The sequence below is a fragment of the Leucopleurus acutus genome (genome assembly GCF_964270905.1).
Source record: "Leucopleurus acutus genome assembly, chromosome: 5".
NCBI classification, from domain to species: domain Eukaryota; kingdom Metazoa; phylum Chordata; class Mammalia; order Artiodactyla; family Delphinidae; genus Leucopleurus; species Leucopleurus acutus.
In genome coordinates this window covers 83,972,958-83,990,720 of record NC_139147.1, presented here as the reverse complement: position 1 = coordinate 83,990,720, position 17,763 = coordinate 83,972,958, and the positions used below count along the sequence as shown (strand labels likewise).

Here is a 17,763-nt window from a genome sequence, read left to right as displayed (position 1 = left end):
CCATCCCTGGCTACTGCCTAGAGACTTAAATCCTGATGATATAAAGTTTCCCCAAAATGACTTGAAATTCATTATGTCCCTAAACGTTACAGATGGGCAGCTTCAAGTGCAGAACTCTGGATCTTCTTAGTAGGTGTCTCTGTCCGCCAACCCATGCCGTTATTGAGAACCCTTGCGTTGAGAACCAGATTTATAACACAGAGATCCTAAATCCTCAGTTTCCCGGCATAGGGTTAACCTGCTGAAAATCTGGGCTCAAAGTTTGCCAGTTGCTCTTATCAAAGGACCACCAGGACAAAGAGAACACTCTTTCTTGAGGGGAGGCTCTCTGCATTGCCAATGATGCTGTCATTGAACTTCCTCTTTGAAAGTTCTTTCCTGAAGTTGTCTTTCAAATACGACTGATAGCTCCTATAGCCCAGAAGTGGTTTCTGAAGGCGATCTCAAAGAAAAACAAATATGTAAACAATGGCCACATCATTGACCAAAGAGCACAGCTTCCCAAGGAGATCACTTGGAAGGGCAACAAAGACCTGGATGCAACCTCATAACTTCATACACGTCTCATTTTCTCTAACTTGATGAAAAGAAAAATTATAATATTGACCAAGTGGCCTGTTTACCTGTTTATCGAGTGTTTCTAGGGTGGGGATTGGTCTTGCTCTTTGGAGTCCCTAAGGCTTTGCCAAACAAACATTTCCTGGAATGTTTGCTGAATGGAAGTAGATTAAATTGTTTCAGTTGAGAGCTTCATTAAGGTTATCGGTGTTTGTAAGTGAGGTATGTGCTCTAAATTCCCACAAATATGTTCGTATTTTCCCATCTCACTTTTCACAGCAAGGAGCTGAGCTCTAAGCCACAGAGCTTTTCAAACACCAACATGCATTTATATTTATCCTCAATGACCTAAGCATAAATAGAAATCTCAGTTGTAATTTTCCAAGTCTTTTTATATGCTTTGAACTGTAGCTCCTTCTAACCATAACTTTTCTATGAAAGTTAAATTCACCATCAACTGTTAATACCTTCCCAAACTGCTGAGAAGTACAAGCACACAATGGCACATCTGACATGAAATAAAACTCTCTAAAGAGATTTGAAATCATACGATGAAAATAAAGGACATTAAGTAATGCAGTTACTATGTTGTTACCACTGTTGTTGCTGTTGTTGTTGTTGGTTTTTTTTTTGGCTGCGTTGGGTCTTCGTTGCTGCGCGCGGGCTTTTTCTCTAGTTGGGGCGAGTGGGGGCTACTCTTCATTGCAGTGCGCGCACTTCTCATTGCGGTGGCTTCTCTTGTTGAGGAGCACGGGCTCTAGGCGCACGGACTTCAGTAGTTGCGGCGCACGGGCTTAGCTGCTCCGCGGCATGTGGGGTGTCTCCGGACCAGGGCTCGAACCCACGTCCCCTGCATTGGCAGGCGTATTCTTAACCACTGCGCCACCAGGGAAGCCCCTGTTACTGCCTTTTAAGTACAGCACATGAAACAGGATCTCTTAATCTGTGTCCCCAATTTGGGGATTAGAATGAATTTCCAGTGAGCTCATGTGAAAGCTCCATCTCTTAGAGTGAAGAACAGACGCTGTTCTTTGAGTCAAAACTATGCCAAGCTGATCCAAAAACCACATAGAAGGGATTAAAAGGATCCTGAAAACGAAGGTTCCAGGAGGGTGGGGTCACAGGGACATGGACCCAAATCACTGTCTAAAAAGTAGAAAGTGTGCTGTCAAGAAGAGCCAGTCATTCAACAGTGGCCAGCAATGTAAGGATGTTTACACTGAAGAAACAAAACCAAAGACAACCCTCCCCCCGCCCCGGAAAAACAAAAATGGTATTCTGAGTCTCTGCAAAAACCTTTTCTACATTGCAATACAACTGTTGGACATTGAGAGGCTAGGGCACTGGGCTGTGCTGAAGGTACAGTTCTGTCCAGCCATGACAGTTCCAGTCCACAATGGGCCTCCTGTGATCATAAAAAATAGAGGGGAGGACAGAAGTCTTTTACATTTTTCATAGCAAACAGGTCTTCCCAGACCCATCTCCCCAGAACTGTCAGATGGAACAGCCTATGAGATGCTCTTGACAAGGGGCCCAAGGTTTCCACACCAAAGATCCCAAATGGTTTAAATATAAGGGAAGAAGAAAAGAAAAAAAGAAGCACCCTTATTTCCCTGCCTTGCTGAGTGAATCCTTTAGCAAACTTGTCAGAACAAAAATGAGCTGTTTTGTGTTTACCATGTTCTGAGATAGACAACATGACAGAACCTACACTAACTTTGAAATTGGAAGACCTGGGTTTAGACTCCTGGTTTAGCTAACTTGTAATCTGACTGACCTGGGGCAAATCACTTACCCTCTCTTAAACTCGGTTTTCTCACCTGTAGAATGGGAGTAATAAAATCCGGTCACCAGGTCATTTGACGGTTAAAGGAATTGGTATACAAAAGTGCCCGGTATCGAACCTGGCATGGGACAGGTGTGTCTTGAATGTCAAGTATTCTTCTTCTTTCCTCCTGAGGTAGGTCTCACAGACAGTCCTGGCTGGTCTCAAGTCCCAAAGCTGTGACTTCCAAGGAGCCGCCGTGGGGAGCTGCGGTGAGCCCCTGATGTATGCACAGCCTGTAACTCAAGCTCCGCTAGCTGCTTTAGAGCGACCGATGCGGGGGAGAGGGAGGAGGGCTCCCCGCGGGGCTCCGCCCTCCGTGCTCCCGCAGTCAGACCGACACAGCTCCAGGCACGATCCTCCGAATGTGGGTGTACGACTTCCTGATGGTGACACTGCCGTGGTGCGACACCCCCCGGGGCAGGACGCACTCCTCCGTCAGTTTCTGGGCCTCGGGGTCCCAGCACAGCACCGTGGCGATGACCTCGTTCTTCTCGTCCCGCCCGCCAGTGATGTAGAGCCGGTTGTTGCAGGGCGCGATGCCGCAGCTGGCCCTCTCGTGGCTGAGCTGGGTCACCAGGCACCAGCTGTCCTCCAGAGGGCTGTAGGCGTACAGCGCTCTCATGGCCCCTCCTGAAGAGGAAAGGAAACACCGTGGGCATCTCACTGTTTTCTGGTTTTCTTCCCCATTAACCACTAAACTCCTACTCCTGGTTAGGTCAAGTCTACCATCTTGCCGATAGAAAGAGCAAATTCATGGCTCTGCTCTCCAGAAAGCCAGAATGGATAACTAGGGGCAGCAAGTCTCATGCTGGAAGCACTTCATAGCCCTTTAAACTCTGCAGCCCGGTGCTAATCAGGTTCTGAAGGACACCTGTCTTCACATGGCTGCCAAAATGTACCATAAAGACTGCTTCCTGGCAGAAATACCACCTGGTGCATCAGATAGGCCCGGCTCCTAATCCCAGCTCTGCCACTTTTGGACCTGTAACCATGAGCACCAAGACCACGGTGGTGATAAGAAATCAGAAGGACCATGCACATAAAGCACCTGGCAGAAGGCCTGGTGCATAGGAGTCTTGCATTGTATTGATCTACATGGCAGTGACTAGAGGTGGTGGCATCTCTAGACTGAGCATGACCTGGGACACCAGCCCAAGTTACCCATCTTGAGATTAGACCTTTGGGGCAGAGTCACGAGTCTGACCATAAAGACACAGGAAACCTGAAGCAAGGGAGAGAAGGGGTTTTGCCTTAATCTGTTCCCATATTTTGCATTCAGGAAGCCTTCTCTGATTAGCTCTCATTTGCTGGAGTTATTTATTTTTGGTATTTCCTTGATCAGTCGTTCTCAGTCCTGGCTGTACATTAAAATCACCTGCACATTAAAAACACCTGACACTGTGGCCAGCGTCCTCCTTCTCCTTCTGATATTATTGGTCTGCACGAGCCCCAGCTACCCATATTTTTGGAAAAAGCTCCATAGATGACTCTAATGAGTAGTCAGGGTTGAGATCCATCACCCTTAACAATTACATGCCATCTGTGGTCTGGCTAGTCAGGCTTTCCTTCCAGCTAAATGCAACTGTTCAGAGCCCCCAAAGCAAGTTGGAAGAATAAAATTCCCATGAACACAGAATAAGAAATAAAGATAGCTACCATTTATTGGGCACTTATATGGTGCATATTTCAATTTCTGTGCATTGCTAATGCTTACAACACACTTTGCTCCCAAAGCAATTTCTTGCTCCTCCCCTGGGCACCACTGTCCATCTGCCTTGTATGTCTCCTAAATGGGGGCTGTTTCTGTCCCCAGAACTGCAAGGTAAATTCCACCAAGGCCTGGACCAATTCCATCTTCTCTTCTTTTCAACCCCACCCACATCACCCAGGAACTCAAGAATTCCCAGGAGGATCTCATGTGCTCTACCTGCAGGGCTGCAGGTGTAGGGGACCCTACACTTAAATAAGAAGCAATTTGCTCACTTACCAACCACATAGATACGGTCCCGGAAACTCACTGCATTGATGCATTTAGCCTCTACTGGCATGGTCGACTTTAAATTCCACTTATTGGTTGAAGGGTCGTAACACTGAGTCTTGTCCGTGGCCAGTTTCCCATTGGGCCCTCCCCCAATCACATAGAGCTTCTTCTTATGGCTGGTGGCTGCGAAGGAACTGACATGGATAAGGAGGGGTGCAGCCTGCAGAGACACAGGGCACCGGGAGAAGCTGTCAGTGACACTGCCCAGATTGCTGCCATGGCTCACAGGACACAGGCCAGGAGCCAGGGGACACAAACCCGGGAATCCTTTGCCTGAAGTCACAAGGCCTGTGGGCCTGACTCCCCTGAGACACAGAGAGGATCAAAGCGTACATTTCCCACCCTCCCGCCAGGCTCCAGATGTTTCTAGCCTGTTTCTCCCAGAGTTCAGTTCTCAGGGCAGGAGGGGTGTACAGGAATAAGTGTTTATACAGATGAAACCAGCCAATGTTGGAGGAGAATGCTTTCTCAGACATGCATATTCATATTTATTCATGTGCTCCTTCATTCAAAAAATATTTACTGAGTGCCTACTATGTGCCAGGCACTGTCCTTGGTGCTTATAGCTAGGAAGAAAAGCTGGTATAAGGGTTTCAGGTGGCCACAGGTAAGCATATTCTCCCACTCTGGGGCAACATACAGATCTGAGGGTTAAGCCAGACTTGTGTTTCCATCCTGTGAACCCCAGGGCACTAAAGGGGACTTTTAAGAGTCTCTTACCCATTAACATAACCCTCTTGGGTCATGGAGCAACTTTGTGATGGGACTTAAACTGAGAAGTTCTTGGGCACAGCCTTATAAATGTTAAGGGCTCCCCATAAAGTTCTTTTCAGGTTAACAGATCTTGGCTGGATGCCATCATGACCTGTCTACCTTTGCTTGTGCCTGTGATGACCACGTTTCACACACCCCAAAGCTGGAACATGCTCTGACATATAATCTGATAAGGAGAAAGAAAATTTGAAATTGGGAATAATCTGGAAGTACAGGAAGTGAGGTCACCTTACCTTTGTGTGTGTGTTGGGTGGGGGTAAGGATACTTAACATGAGATCTACCCTCTTAACACATTTTAAAGTGTAAAATACAGTATTGTTATCTATAGGCACAATGTTGTATGGCAGATCTCCAGAGCTGGTTCATCTTGCATAATGGAAACTTTATGCCCATCGATGAGCAATGCTTTGCCTTTTCTTGAGTATGATATATACCTGAGATTGCATTGCTAAAGTCTTGTTTGAAGGCACGCAAATGGTTCATCACTAATAGGTAAATAAATAAGGGCTGATTTCTAAATACTACCAAATGACCCTGGATTCAACAAACAGTGTAGTCAAGAGATCCTGGTATGCCCAGTGTGGAGAAGACAAGGGCAGATGGCATCAGAGGAGACAGAGACTCTAGGCCAAGACATGCAGACCAAGACAGGATCAAGCCTCCCGTCTACATCTGGGGTTCTGGCCAGGATAGGACAGGTACCCACACAGAGCTCCCCCACCTGGAAGGAAATCATTTCCGTGACCTGATCAGCAATGCTGACTCGATGGCTCCTATGAGGACGGAAGCTCAGAGCCACTGAAAATGTTCTCAGTGGGAGCAGGGAGATCAGAAAGCCGTATACCTACATTGGCAGATACCAATTTTTTTTTTTTTAAGCTTTGAAGCAATAACACAGAGTTACTCATAGAAATAATCTATACCTCTGACCAGCAGTTGTGGAAGGGGTCATAGGTCTCCACGTTGTTGATCCTCTGCAAGCCATCGAAACCTCCGATCACATAGACCTTGCCCCCGAGCACCACCATCTTATGCCTCCAGCGGCCTATGTTCAAATACTCAATTTGAATCCACTTGTTGATTGAAGAATTATATTTCCAAACATCATGCTGTGTTTCTTTGCCACCTAGGAGACATAGAGAGCATTTAAGAAACCACTGATATGTCAGAAACGCAGCTTCTCCCATAATTCCCCACTGGTCCAGAGTGTTAAATCCCCAGACGAGCACCAACCCCCGCTCCATCCCCCCAGACAAAAGAAATCATGAAGGTGCATGCAGTGTGGTTGCCAGGACAGAGCCTGCACAGGGTGACAGGGAGACACAGTGTAAGGCTGGGGTGGATCATGCCCTGTGTCACCTCCGTGCTGTGAGAATTCAGAGAAGAGGAGGCTCCGCGAGCTAGGTCCAGAGAAGGCTTCAGGGGAGTAGTACCCAAGTCTGCCTAGGCGAGTGGGGACCAACAGGAGCCTGGACTCCCGTGTTTGTGAGGCTCAGGGGCAGGAGGTCAGGCAGGACAGGTAAAGTTGGACGATTGCAGGTGGGGATAGTAGGGCCTTGACCAGCGGGCAAATGAGAAACCAGCTTAAGTTCTCTGTTTGCTTATTTATTCAAACAAATACAAACCTGGGAAAATCACCATGAAATCTTACAAAATTCTCTTGGTTCATAACTCTGATCTCTATAAAAACATAAGTGAGGTTTGTCCTACTTTGAAACAATTTCTATTGGAACAGAATGAGATGCTCACCCCAGATCATCTGAGAGTGAGCTGGTAAACATTTTTTCAAGACAACTCAATAAATAGAAAATATGTAATTCAGTTAGGGAGAGAGACCAAGACAAAGGAGAGCTGACTTTTCTGGTGACTTTAATAAAATATTTTAATGACTTTGTGTTTCCATTTCCCCATCAGCACAGAGTACTACCAACTACCTAAAACAAAGGATGTACCTTTCAGACTAAAATGTGCACCAGTGTGGAAATGAATAGCATTAATGACGCTCTGTGTCACGGGTAAGTGTTTCTCAAGGGTGGAGCCCAGAAGTGGGATTCCTAGGTCAATGGTGTGCCCACCTTGAATTTTTACAGGTGCTACCAAAGAACCTTCCAAAGCTGTCCTGGTTGACTTTTCCCCATACCCCACCCGCAGCGGATATTAGGAAGGTATTTTTGGTTGGTTTGTTTCGTTTTACAGCCTGAGGGAGAAAAATGATGCCATAGTTTGGTTTCCCCTGGCTGCTAGGGAGACTGAGCTTCATCCTCTCCTGTTATCTTTTTGTTCATATGGTTTAACCATTCTGGGGGAGGGGTGTTGTATACCTCTTAGAGGTCTCTATTCAAAACACTGTGATATTGATCCCATTCAGGTAGTGTCCAAAATTATAAAATAACTATACACTTTCAAAGAAATGTATGCAAACTTTATTAAAAAGGGAAAAAAATGACAATTTTTTTTACTTCAGGATGTAAAAGAAGACCTGATTAACTGGGCAGGCATATCATGTGCACAGACGATAAGACAGGTTATTGCAAAGATGTCAACCCTCCCCAAGTTAACCTATATATTAGGTGCCTTCAGGGCTTTTCATGGATTGCAGGACATGAAGTGAACATTCTAAGCTTCATTTGGAAGAGTAGATTTAGGAACATTTCTAAGAAACTTTTGAAAAAGAAGAAGGAATGAGAGAGCTCTCCCTAGCAAATATCAAAATATACTAAAAAGCTGTGATAATAAAAATAATGTGCTACTAGTATAAGACAAACTGATCAAATAAAAACAAGGTACAGAAACAGACTAAAAGATATAGAGATTATTAAATAAATGGCATTAGAACAATTGGCTATCTGTTTAGAGAAAAATTTAGATCCCTATTTCACATTATACTTAAAATTTAAATGTAAATGCTATAGAAGTAACTGGAGAATATATAGGAGAAGATGTTAATGATCTTGGGGTGGGGAGGGGTTTTCTAAGCATGGCAAGAAACCTAGAACATATAGAAAAGAAAGTTACTATATAAAATATAAATCAAAGTTAAAAGACAACCCCACTGTCTGGGAGAAAGTGTTTGTAATACAAATAGCAAAGGAGATATAATAAGAACTCCAAAAAATTAATAAGGAAAAGACAACCAATAGAAAAACAAAGGGTAGGAACAGATCATTTTTAAAAAACAGATACGTTTAGCTAATAAATATATGAAAATATATTCAACCTCATTAACGATCTAAGAGTGTAAATTTACACAATCAAGTCTATTAAAAATGTAATTGATAATAAAAAATGTTAACAAGGATGTAGAAAATGGGCACTGACATTCATCATTGGTTGAACTGTAAATTGGTACAAACTTTCTGGAGGACAATTTAGCAATATCTACAAAAACTCTAAATTTACACATCTTATGACTACTTCCAGGAATCTCTCCATATATCAGCGCAAGTTCATAAATATATATGTATGAAAATGCCTATTGAGGTATTTTTTTCAGTGGGAAAATAAAAGCTGAAAAAAATTATGGTTCATTCATTCAATAGACAGCCCTGAAGCTGGTGAAATGAGCAGTAATAACGATCCTCGCAGTAATGATAATGACGACTAACACTGCTGAGCTCTCACCACGTGCTTGGGATTGTGCTGTACTCTACATGCATTACATTGCTTAACACATACAGTAGATCAATTATACCAACATGTAATGGTGTTCAGAACAGATAGTTGAGTACACATTTATGTTGATTTAGTACAACAAGCATGCTTTCATGTATTGCCTGTATCATTTTTATTTTTTTAACATTTTTATTGGAGTATAATTGCTTTACAATGGTGTGTTAGTTTCTGCTCTATAACAAAGTGAATCAGTTATACATATACATATGTTCCCATATCTCTTCCCTCTTGCGTCTCCCTCCCTCCCACCCTCCCTATCCCACCCCTCTAGGTGGTCACAAAGCACCGAGCTGATCTCCCTGTGCTATGCGGCTGCTTCCCACTAGCTATCTATTTTACATTTGGTAGTGTATATATGTCCATGCCACTCTCTCACTTCGTCCCAGCTTACCCTTCCCCCTCCCCGTGTCCTCAAGTCCATTCTTTAGTAGGTCTGTGTCTTTATTCCCATCTTGCCCCTAGGTTCTTCATGACCATTTTTTTTTTTTTTTTAGATTCCATATATATGTGTTAGCAGCCTGTATCATTTTTTAAAAGACAACAACAAATTGAAGACGGACAAAAGACAAGTTGTAGAATAAAACTATGTGTAGTGTATGTGGCAAAGACTGACCATGATTACCAAACCTGTCTTTTCCTCCTGGGCACACGGCTAAACTACATTTCCCAGCCCCACTGCATGGTGGGCGGGGGTGCAGGGAGGGCATGCGGCTGGTTCTTGCCAATAGAATGTGAACAGAACTGATGCCTCATGTCCAGGCCGAGGCTGTTGTGAGCAGGTGTGTCTTTTCAACTTGTTGGGTTTCTCTCTCTTCCCGAAATGCATCAAGCTTGAAGGTCACGTCTGGAAACAGCCTCATCATGAGATGGAAGGAGCCTAGGTCCCTGAATGACTGAGTGGAGCAGGTGCTCTCCCCCAACCCACACATACTTCTCTGGTGATTCATTGATATTCGGGGTTTGTTACAGCAGCTGGCATTACTTACTCTAAGACAATATAAAACCATTTTTGTAAAAAAAAAAAGATTAAAACATGTAGGATTGTGATGGCACAGAGAAACTGCCATATTTTACTTTACACTCCCCGTATTGTTTAAATCTTCTACAACAATTAAAAAATGTTTCTGTAAGACAAAAGAAAGCTAAACCCTAGTCTGTGGTATTAATAGACTCAAAGAAGAACTGACATGCCCTTTACCTTGGAGGAGACCAGCTCTGGGAATAAGCTCTTTCCAAAACAAGTTCAGATTAAAGAAAACCTCCAAGAGAAGGGAAGGGATGTTTGTCTTTTCCCTTGGTGCTGCAAGAAGAGCTAGGTGGCTTTTAATGTCATGGGAGAGCACGAGACTCAGAGAACATGGATTGGAATCCTGCCTGACACTTACCAGTGTGTGACTTTAGGTAAGTTCCATACCTTTCTGAGCCTCGGTTTTCTCCATTTGTAATCCAGAGATTAAAATCACCTACCTTATAGAGTTGATGTGAGAGGCAATAATTAATTGCTACCAAAGAGTAAATTCATCTACTATGCTGTAAAGATGGTAGAGATTACATCATTTAATAAATATTTATTGAGCATTTACTATGGCCAGACACAGCGCTAGGTATTGGGAATACAGTGTTGATTCATGGAATTTAAGGACTAATGGGAAACAGGCATAGAGCAGTTAAAAACAATTAAGCAAACAACTTAGAAGTAAGAAATGAAAAAGTACTGGATGCTATTGGAGCACCTAAAAGTAAGACCTAATAAACTTGAGGGGAGAGGTCAGATTTGGGGGGAAGAGCAGACATTTTTATTCATTACTGTATTCCCAGTGGCTAGCTCAGTGTCCTATGCCTATAGCAGACACCGAATAAACTCTAGTACCACTTTCCTTCTTCCTTTTCCATGAAGGAAGTCCTATCTGCCTGCTCCCCCAGTTCCTACTACAATACTGCTCAAGGATTAGGGTTCACTCTCCATGATAAGACCATCTGAGTGCCTGGTTTCCATATCCTGACCCAGTTAGTGCTAGATCAGTGCCATCCACAGTAATTCTTCTGGGATGGTTGCCTGTCTCTCACTCAGGAAAACATGTAGTGCCTTGGGGGCTGGCTTTGGCATCACATGGCTTCTGCTTACCTGAGATGTAGACCTCATTTTTTAATGTCACGCATGCAAACTCCACCCACTTCTTATTCTCACTGTCCAGCTCGTGCTCTGTCATGGGGAGCTTGGCCACCTCCAGGCGGCTGCGCCTCAGGGGATCCAGGCAGGTTACCTCCGCCACAAACCGTTCATCCTTCGTGCAGCCACCGATGATCATGAACACCTCAGACTGGAACTCATGCATCCTGGGCTTGGTGCGCTCCGAAATGATCTGGAAAATCAATGGGAGTACAAAAAGGCAGAATGGTACAGTGGTTCAGAGCTCAGGCTGTGGAGCCAGAGGAGCAGAGCCCAATTCCCAACTCTGCCACCGTAGGACCATGTGACTTCACCTCCTTGGGCCTCAGGTTTTTCTTCTGTATAATGGAAATTTTAGTGGTAACAACCTCATAGGTTTGTCATGAGGATTAAATGAGATAATATATTTAGTGTGCTTGGCCCAGGGCCTGATGTATAGTAGGTACTCAATAAAGGTTATTGGTTGTAGATTTTGCTACTTTTTAAGAAGTTCAGGTCTGTCTACCATCAAATGCACTTTCCTGCCTCTTCCCTCTTGCTTGGTCAGAAGCACTGAATCCTGGAATTTCATTTCTGGCCACCTTCCACTCCCCCCTGGTTTCAGTTTCTTGATGATATCCCAGACTTTGCTCGCTACCAGGCCTTTTCTGGAAGAGAAGTCCTGAGGGCACATAAGAGCATCCAGAGACTTAGGAGAAAAGAACCAAAAGGGAGCAAGGATGTGTCCAAGGAGGTTGGGGGACTGGGTCCCGACATCAAGCACATGACCCTTCAGAGCCTTGAACAAGCAAAGAAATCCATACCACAGATATCTGAACCCAGATGAAAGAGCAGAGGTTTGGAGTCAAATACACCAGAGTTCCATCCTGGTTCCACCACCGATGGCCATGTGACCTTGGAGAAGCAACACAATCTCTGTAAATTCCTGTGATCATTCCTATGCTACCATGCCACTGTGAGCATTCATGAGGTTGTGATGTAGAGGGCTGAGCAGAGCACCTGGCACACGCATGGCCCTCCACAGCTAGTCACGGCAGTAGGAGTGGTGGGAGATGTCATATTGATGTAATTAATGAAAAGGGAGAGCTGCCCTCCTCCTGGTTCCAGCCATCCCTGGGCTTGATGGGAAGGTTCTACAGGGGTTCTGATGGGAGACAGAGAGGCAGCAGCACCTATTTCCCACATGGCCAAAGCAGCTACTCTCTCCTACAAGGTTAAGCTGACCTAATATGGATTATGGAACTTCAATCTTGCCCACAGATGGTGACAAACAGTTTACCTGAGTCCACAAGTGGTGAATCCAATCAATAGTCACATGTAATCAGCTCAGCCAACACCCAACCTCTACTTTCCCAGAAGAGACTTTGTTTTTCTGTGCCAACAGTCAGATACAGTAAATGCTGCATCCTCAGTTATTGAGGCCAGACCATGGCCATCAAGTATGTGGCAGGACCTCCTTTATGGGTCAGCAGAAAGGAGTGGAGGTGTGTGGCAGTTTAAATCCTGGGCAATGGGCTGAGACTGAGGGCACTGACAGTGGAAAGGCCGGCTGGGATAAGGGTGGAAGGGGTGGTCCCGAGAACTTGGAGGCACTGTGAGAAAACCAAGCTGGTAGGAGAGGAATGAGCAATGAGTTGGCACCAAAGACAAGCTTGGCCGATCTGAGATTTCTCCCTCCAGCCTCTAAACCTTCCTTCCCACGGCTGAGGGACAACCTCTAGCACCCATCTGGTCCTCTTGCAGGGAGGATTTAGGGATTACAGGGCAATGCTTAGAGGACAGCACTAGCTTCTCAGAACTGGTTCCCCGTGACCCTTACTCTGGTTCTGAGAGCCAAGCCTCAGCCTCCTCTCTGAAGCCCGCCCCCCATCTTATTCACAGTGTCTGCTCTCCTGCATCAACAGCCTGCTGACTAGCAGGGGACCAAACCAGCCATGATCTTACTCCTGACTCCCAGGGCTGGCACCCCGGTCCTGAGTCCTGGCCTGTGGAAGACTCTGCTCCCACTGACTGAAGCCTGCATTCCTGCCTGCTGTCTGCATCTCCCCATAATATCTGTCCTCGATTGCCCACACTACCTTCCCAACCACTTACCCTGTAAGCCACTTGACATTATTTTCAATGTCATTTTGTTCTTTCCTCCAGGAAGCCATTCTTGCCTTTCCACACCTGTTCCCACAGTCCTGAATTTCCCTATCACAGCGCTTTTCACCCTCGTGTAATTTATTCTAATGTCCCTGATGGCAGGGATAGCCCGTTTCTCCAACGGATCCTCAGCACCAAGAACAGTGCCTGGAGCTTGTGGGCTTCCATAAATGTTGGCTGAATGAATGAATGAATGAATGGGCAAGTTAGTTAACCCAGGACCTGATAAAGACTTTTTTTTCCAGTCTAGATCATTGTGGTAACCAGCTTCCACAATGGCCCCCAGCAATCCCCACCTCCTGGCATTTACATCCTATGTTGTTCCCTCCACATTGTTCCTGGGTTGATCTCTATGCCAATAGAATACAATAGTGTTGGTATACCACTTCTGAAATTAGGTTATGAAGGCACTACAGCTTCCATCTTGACAGCTCTCTCAGTCCTTCTTGGGTCATTTGCTCTAAAGAAAGACAGCTGCAATGGAGAAGCCCAAGTAGCAGGAAGCTGAGGCTTCCAGCCAACAGCCAGCAAGGAAGTGACTTCTGTCAACAATCCTGCGAGGGAACTTGCAAGTGGATCCTCCAGCCCCCTTTGAGCTTTGAGATGACTAACTGCAGCCCCAGCCAACAGATTGACTGCAACTTCAGAAGAGACCCTGCGCCAGAATCACCCAGCTGCATCACTCCCAGATTCCTGCAAACTGTGAGATAATAAATGTTTGTTGTTTTAAACAGCTGTTTGGGGATAATTTGTTGCACAGCAATAGATAACTAATACAATCATCTAGTTGATGGGACTGGCTGGGTATTGAGACCTGCCTTGTAACTTGGAACCACAGGACTGCCAGGTGGTGGCACCATTACCAAATTGTAAGTTCAGCTACGGTTTGCAAAATATTAACCCCAAAGGCAGGACAAACGCCAATCTGAAGTCAGAGATGGGCAAGTTTGTTGCAGACACACGGAAGTAAGTGTTTGCCAAAGAATCACATGCAACCATCAGGCCTACACAGTTTATTTTCAGATTGTTAGAAGTAGAGCAAAAAAGTTTCCCCTTACTGACTACTCATTGTCCAAAGAACCTATCTGAGAGCACCAAACAGAAGTGACCAAACTGCTTGGATAAAGCTCCTCAGGGTGAGCTTCTGCCCCGCTGCCCTCAGGAGTAGGTCCTCCTGACAGCACACATATCAGAGCAGCCTTTGGTATAGATCAAGTGGGTCCCTGGAGACTTAGGAGGCAAGGAAATGAAGGGGTAACTTTCTCTGCCCCAAAAGACCTCTCCCAATGAAGGTACCAGCTACTACTCCTAAATCAAATGTAAGTTGACACTTGCTTTTAGGGTTCTAAAACTTCCTTCTGTTACCACCTCCATGAGCTCAGAGGAGGGACAAGGCTAAAATGGAGAGATAATGATAGGACAAGCAGGGTTAAAGTTTGGGAAAGGAAGGTTAGGAGGAGAAATGTGTTCACAGAGTATCCTCCAGGCTTACACTAGTGTCATTAGGAATAAAGCCAAGATCACACAAGCAGCGAGAAGGCTGGGAGTTTCAGGGAATCAACTAGCAATGAGACACAACTCAGAGATCACAATGTTTGGTTGGTTCAGTTACCTAGACTATAAAATGAGGATGAGAAAATGCCCTGAGCAGGATTTGGGACAATAAGGCAGAAAAAAACTAGGACACAATGAAAAGAGAGATTTTAGCCTCAAAGAAAGAAAATGCTTGATTGTGGGAGACAGAGTACCATAAAGAACTGAGTGAGAATAGGAACAGTCTTTATTTCTGGGGCACTTAACATATGCCAGACACTGTGCTAGCACATCTCATTCATTATCTTATTTCATTCTCAAAACAATTCTATCAGTTGGTAGATATTGTTTTCCCCATGTTACAAGGACTGAGCCTTACAGCAGCTAAGTAGCTTGCCCAAGGTCACACTATAGGTAAATTGTGCAGTCAAGATTAAAGCCCAGATCTGCCTGACTGGGAGCTCAAGTTCTTGACATTTTCTAGTTATCAGAATTCTCTCTCCTCCTAAATGCAAAGCTTATAATCCCACTCCCCCACCCCCACCCCACTGCAAATACAAAAGGCAGAGCAGATATTTCATAGCAGCAGTTTTGCAGAAGACATAGTAGGGACATTTTATATAAGAGGAAAGCCTTTATCACCTGCATTTCAGGGAGTTAGGAAATGGAAAGCAGAAACGAAAATAGCAAGAATGTTGAAAGTACAGTTGATCAAGACCCTATACTTTGGGGGTTTTTTTTTAGTTTTTTAAAAAATTTATTTATTTTATTTTATTTACTTTTGGCTATGTTGGGTCTTTGTTGCTGTGCGTGGGCTTTCTCTAGTTGCATCGAGCAGAGGCTACTCTTTGTCGCGGTGTGCAGGCTTCTCATTGCGGTGGCTTCTCTTGTTGCGGAGCACAAGCTCTAGATGCGCGGGCTTCAGTTGTTGTGGCTCGCGGGCTCAGTAGATGTGGCGCATGGGCCTAGTTGCTCCACGGCATGTGGGATCTTCCCGGACCAGGGCTCGAACCCATGTCCCCTGCATTGGCAGGTGGATTCTTAACCACTGCGCCACCAGAGAAGCCCCAAGACTGTACTTTAAATGCTGAACTGAGAGCAGTTGCAGAGATTGATCTTGTCTTCAGGAATATGAGGGCTTTCCCAGTGCTGAGCCAACTGCCAGTGACCCACATATCCAGCATAGGACCCTTGTGGTTGTCTGGTCTTCCTCTATCAGTCTGCTTGTCACCCTTCATTTGCTTAGTGTCCTGTCTTCTCTGAAAGACCGTAAGTTTAGTAAGGTAGAGACTGTTTTGTGGTGCTTGGTGCCATGTCTGGCATATAGTTGGTGTTCAGGATTTATTTGTGAAGAATGAAAGTATAGCATATGAAATTATAGCACTAATGGCAATATTAGAAAAAAAATCTCAAATTAGTGACCTTTATTTCTACCCTAAAAAACTAGAAAAGGAAGAGAAAATTCAACCTGAAGTAAGCAGAAGAAAGTAGTCAAGATTAAGGTAGAAATAAATGGAATAGAAAATGTAAAGACTGTAGAGAAAGTCAAGTAAAACCAGAAGCTGGTTCTTTGAAAAAATCAATAAAATTGATAAACCTCTAACCAGACTGATCAGGAGAAAAAAGGAGACACAAATTACCAATATCTGGAATGAGAGCTATAACATCACTACAGATTCTACAGATATTAAAAAGGATAATAAGGGACTACTGTGAACAACTTTATGCCAGTAAATTCAGCAACTTCTATGAAATGGAAAATTCTTTGAAATATACAAACTACCAAAGCTCATTCTAGAAGAAATAGATAATGTGAATAGCCTCTTGTATCTATATAGCTATTAAAGAAATACAATTTGTAGTTTGAAGTTTAAAACCTTCTCACATACACAAAAAATTCCTCCTGGTTCTGATAGCATCACTGATAAATTCTACCAAATATCTAAGGATGTGTTTGCAGAGTGAATAAGTGACAATGGATCTGAGGAAAACACAGAATTAGAAAAGGACAGACAGAAAAGAAGGGGCTCCCAAGGGGCCTCTGAAAGACAATTCCTAAACTATTTTGGCTAATATTTCTACGAATGGCCTAATGAAGAAGGCTTGGTAGCCAACCTCAGAACCATTGTATAGTGGTATACACGTGTGGCTGTTCATGTGTACAAACGTAACAAACTGCCCCTCTATCGTTACTTAATGATTATTTTGTTCCTCTCCACTAAGCCTATTCTTGTCTTTATAAAGTTCTGAATATAACCTTTCTTCAGGAATTGTTAAGGAGAACCAGGTAGATACAAATGATATGTTTATTCACTATCTTGGTACCCATTTATTCATTCAACAAACATTAACCAATCCCTTGCTATATACCAAGGACTCTCCTAAGGTCTGGATGAAAAGTCCAATAAGACATATTTCCTACCATAACAACCTCCCTGTCTAGAGATATTTACAGATGAGGAATTCAACGGTTAACATGCAGTGGTTGGTGCTATAACAGAGCAATGCTCCAGTGCTATGAGACTGACAGAGGCCTCTGGAGAAGGTGATGCTTAAACTGAGTTTTGAAGCTGCAGCAGAAGTTAACTAGATGAAGAAGAGGAAAAAGTCATTTGAGCAGCACCTGCATTAGCCTGAAGGCTGAAAAAGTGCGTCCGCTTTGGGGAATTACAAGCAGTGCACTCAGACTATAGCAGGAGAGAGAGGTTGCAGATGACACTAGAGCAGCGAGCAAGAGACCAGGCTCAGAGAGTTTAGGCAGAAGTGTGGGCTTTATCCTGAAAGTGGTGGGGAGCCAGTGAAGAGGCTAAGCCCAGGAGTGAAATGATTAGGCTTGAGTTTTAGATCATCCAGCTGATGAATGAATTGCAGGGCGGCCAGATTGGGGGCAGAAAGCTGAGTTTTGAGGAATCCTCAGAGGTTCAGGAAGGAAATAATGAGAGTCTGAACCTAGGTAATGTCAGGGGAGATAGAAGAGTCTCCAGAGTGGACAAACTGGGAAAGCAGCAGCCCTGTGGAATGGCGACTGGACAGGGCACACT

The 17,763-nt window shown here is 44.4% G+C and overlaps 1 protein-coding gene across 3 annotated transcripts in view; it reads right to left on the bottom strand.

Annotated features, from left to right (window-relative positions):
• Positions 1 to 2,714: 2,714 nt before the first annotated feature.
• The window catches only part of KLHL6 (kelch like family member 6), a gene marked incomplete at both ends in the record, with an annotated part of 53,778 nt that continues 38,729 nt past the window's right edge, over positions 2,715 to 17,763 (bottom strand). For 2 of the 3 annotated variants that reach the window (XM_082839659.1, XM_082839660.1), the window contains 4 exons: positions 2,715 to 3,016; positions 4,374 to 4,587; positions 6,126 to 6,328; positions 11,000 to 11,237. In XM_082839659.1, the coding sequence (XP_082695785.1) occupies positions 2,715 to 3,016; positions 4,374 to 4,587; positions 6,126 to 6,328; positions 11,000 to 11,237 (957 nt within the window). The remainder of the gene's footprint in view (positions 3,017 to 4,373; positions 4,588 to 6,125; positions 6,329 to 10,999; positions 11,238 to 17,763) is intronic. The other variant, XM_082839661.1, reaches the window with a different exon arrangement.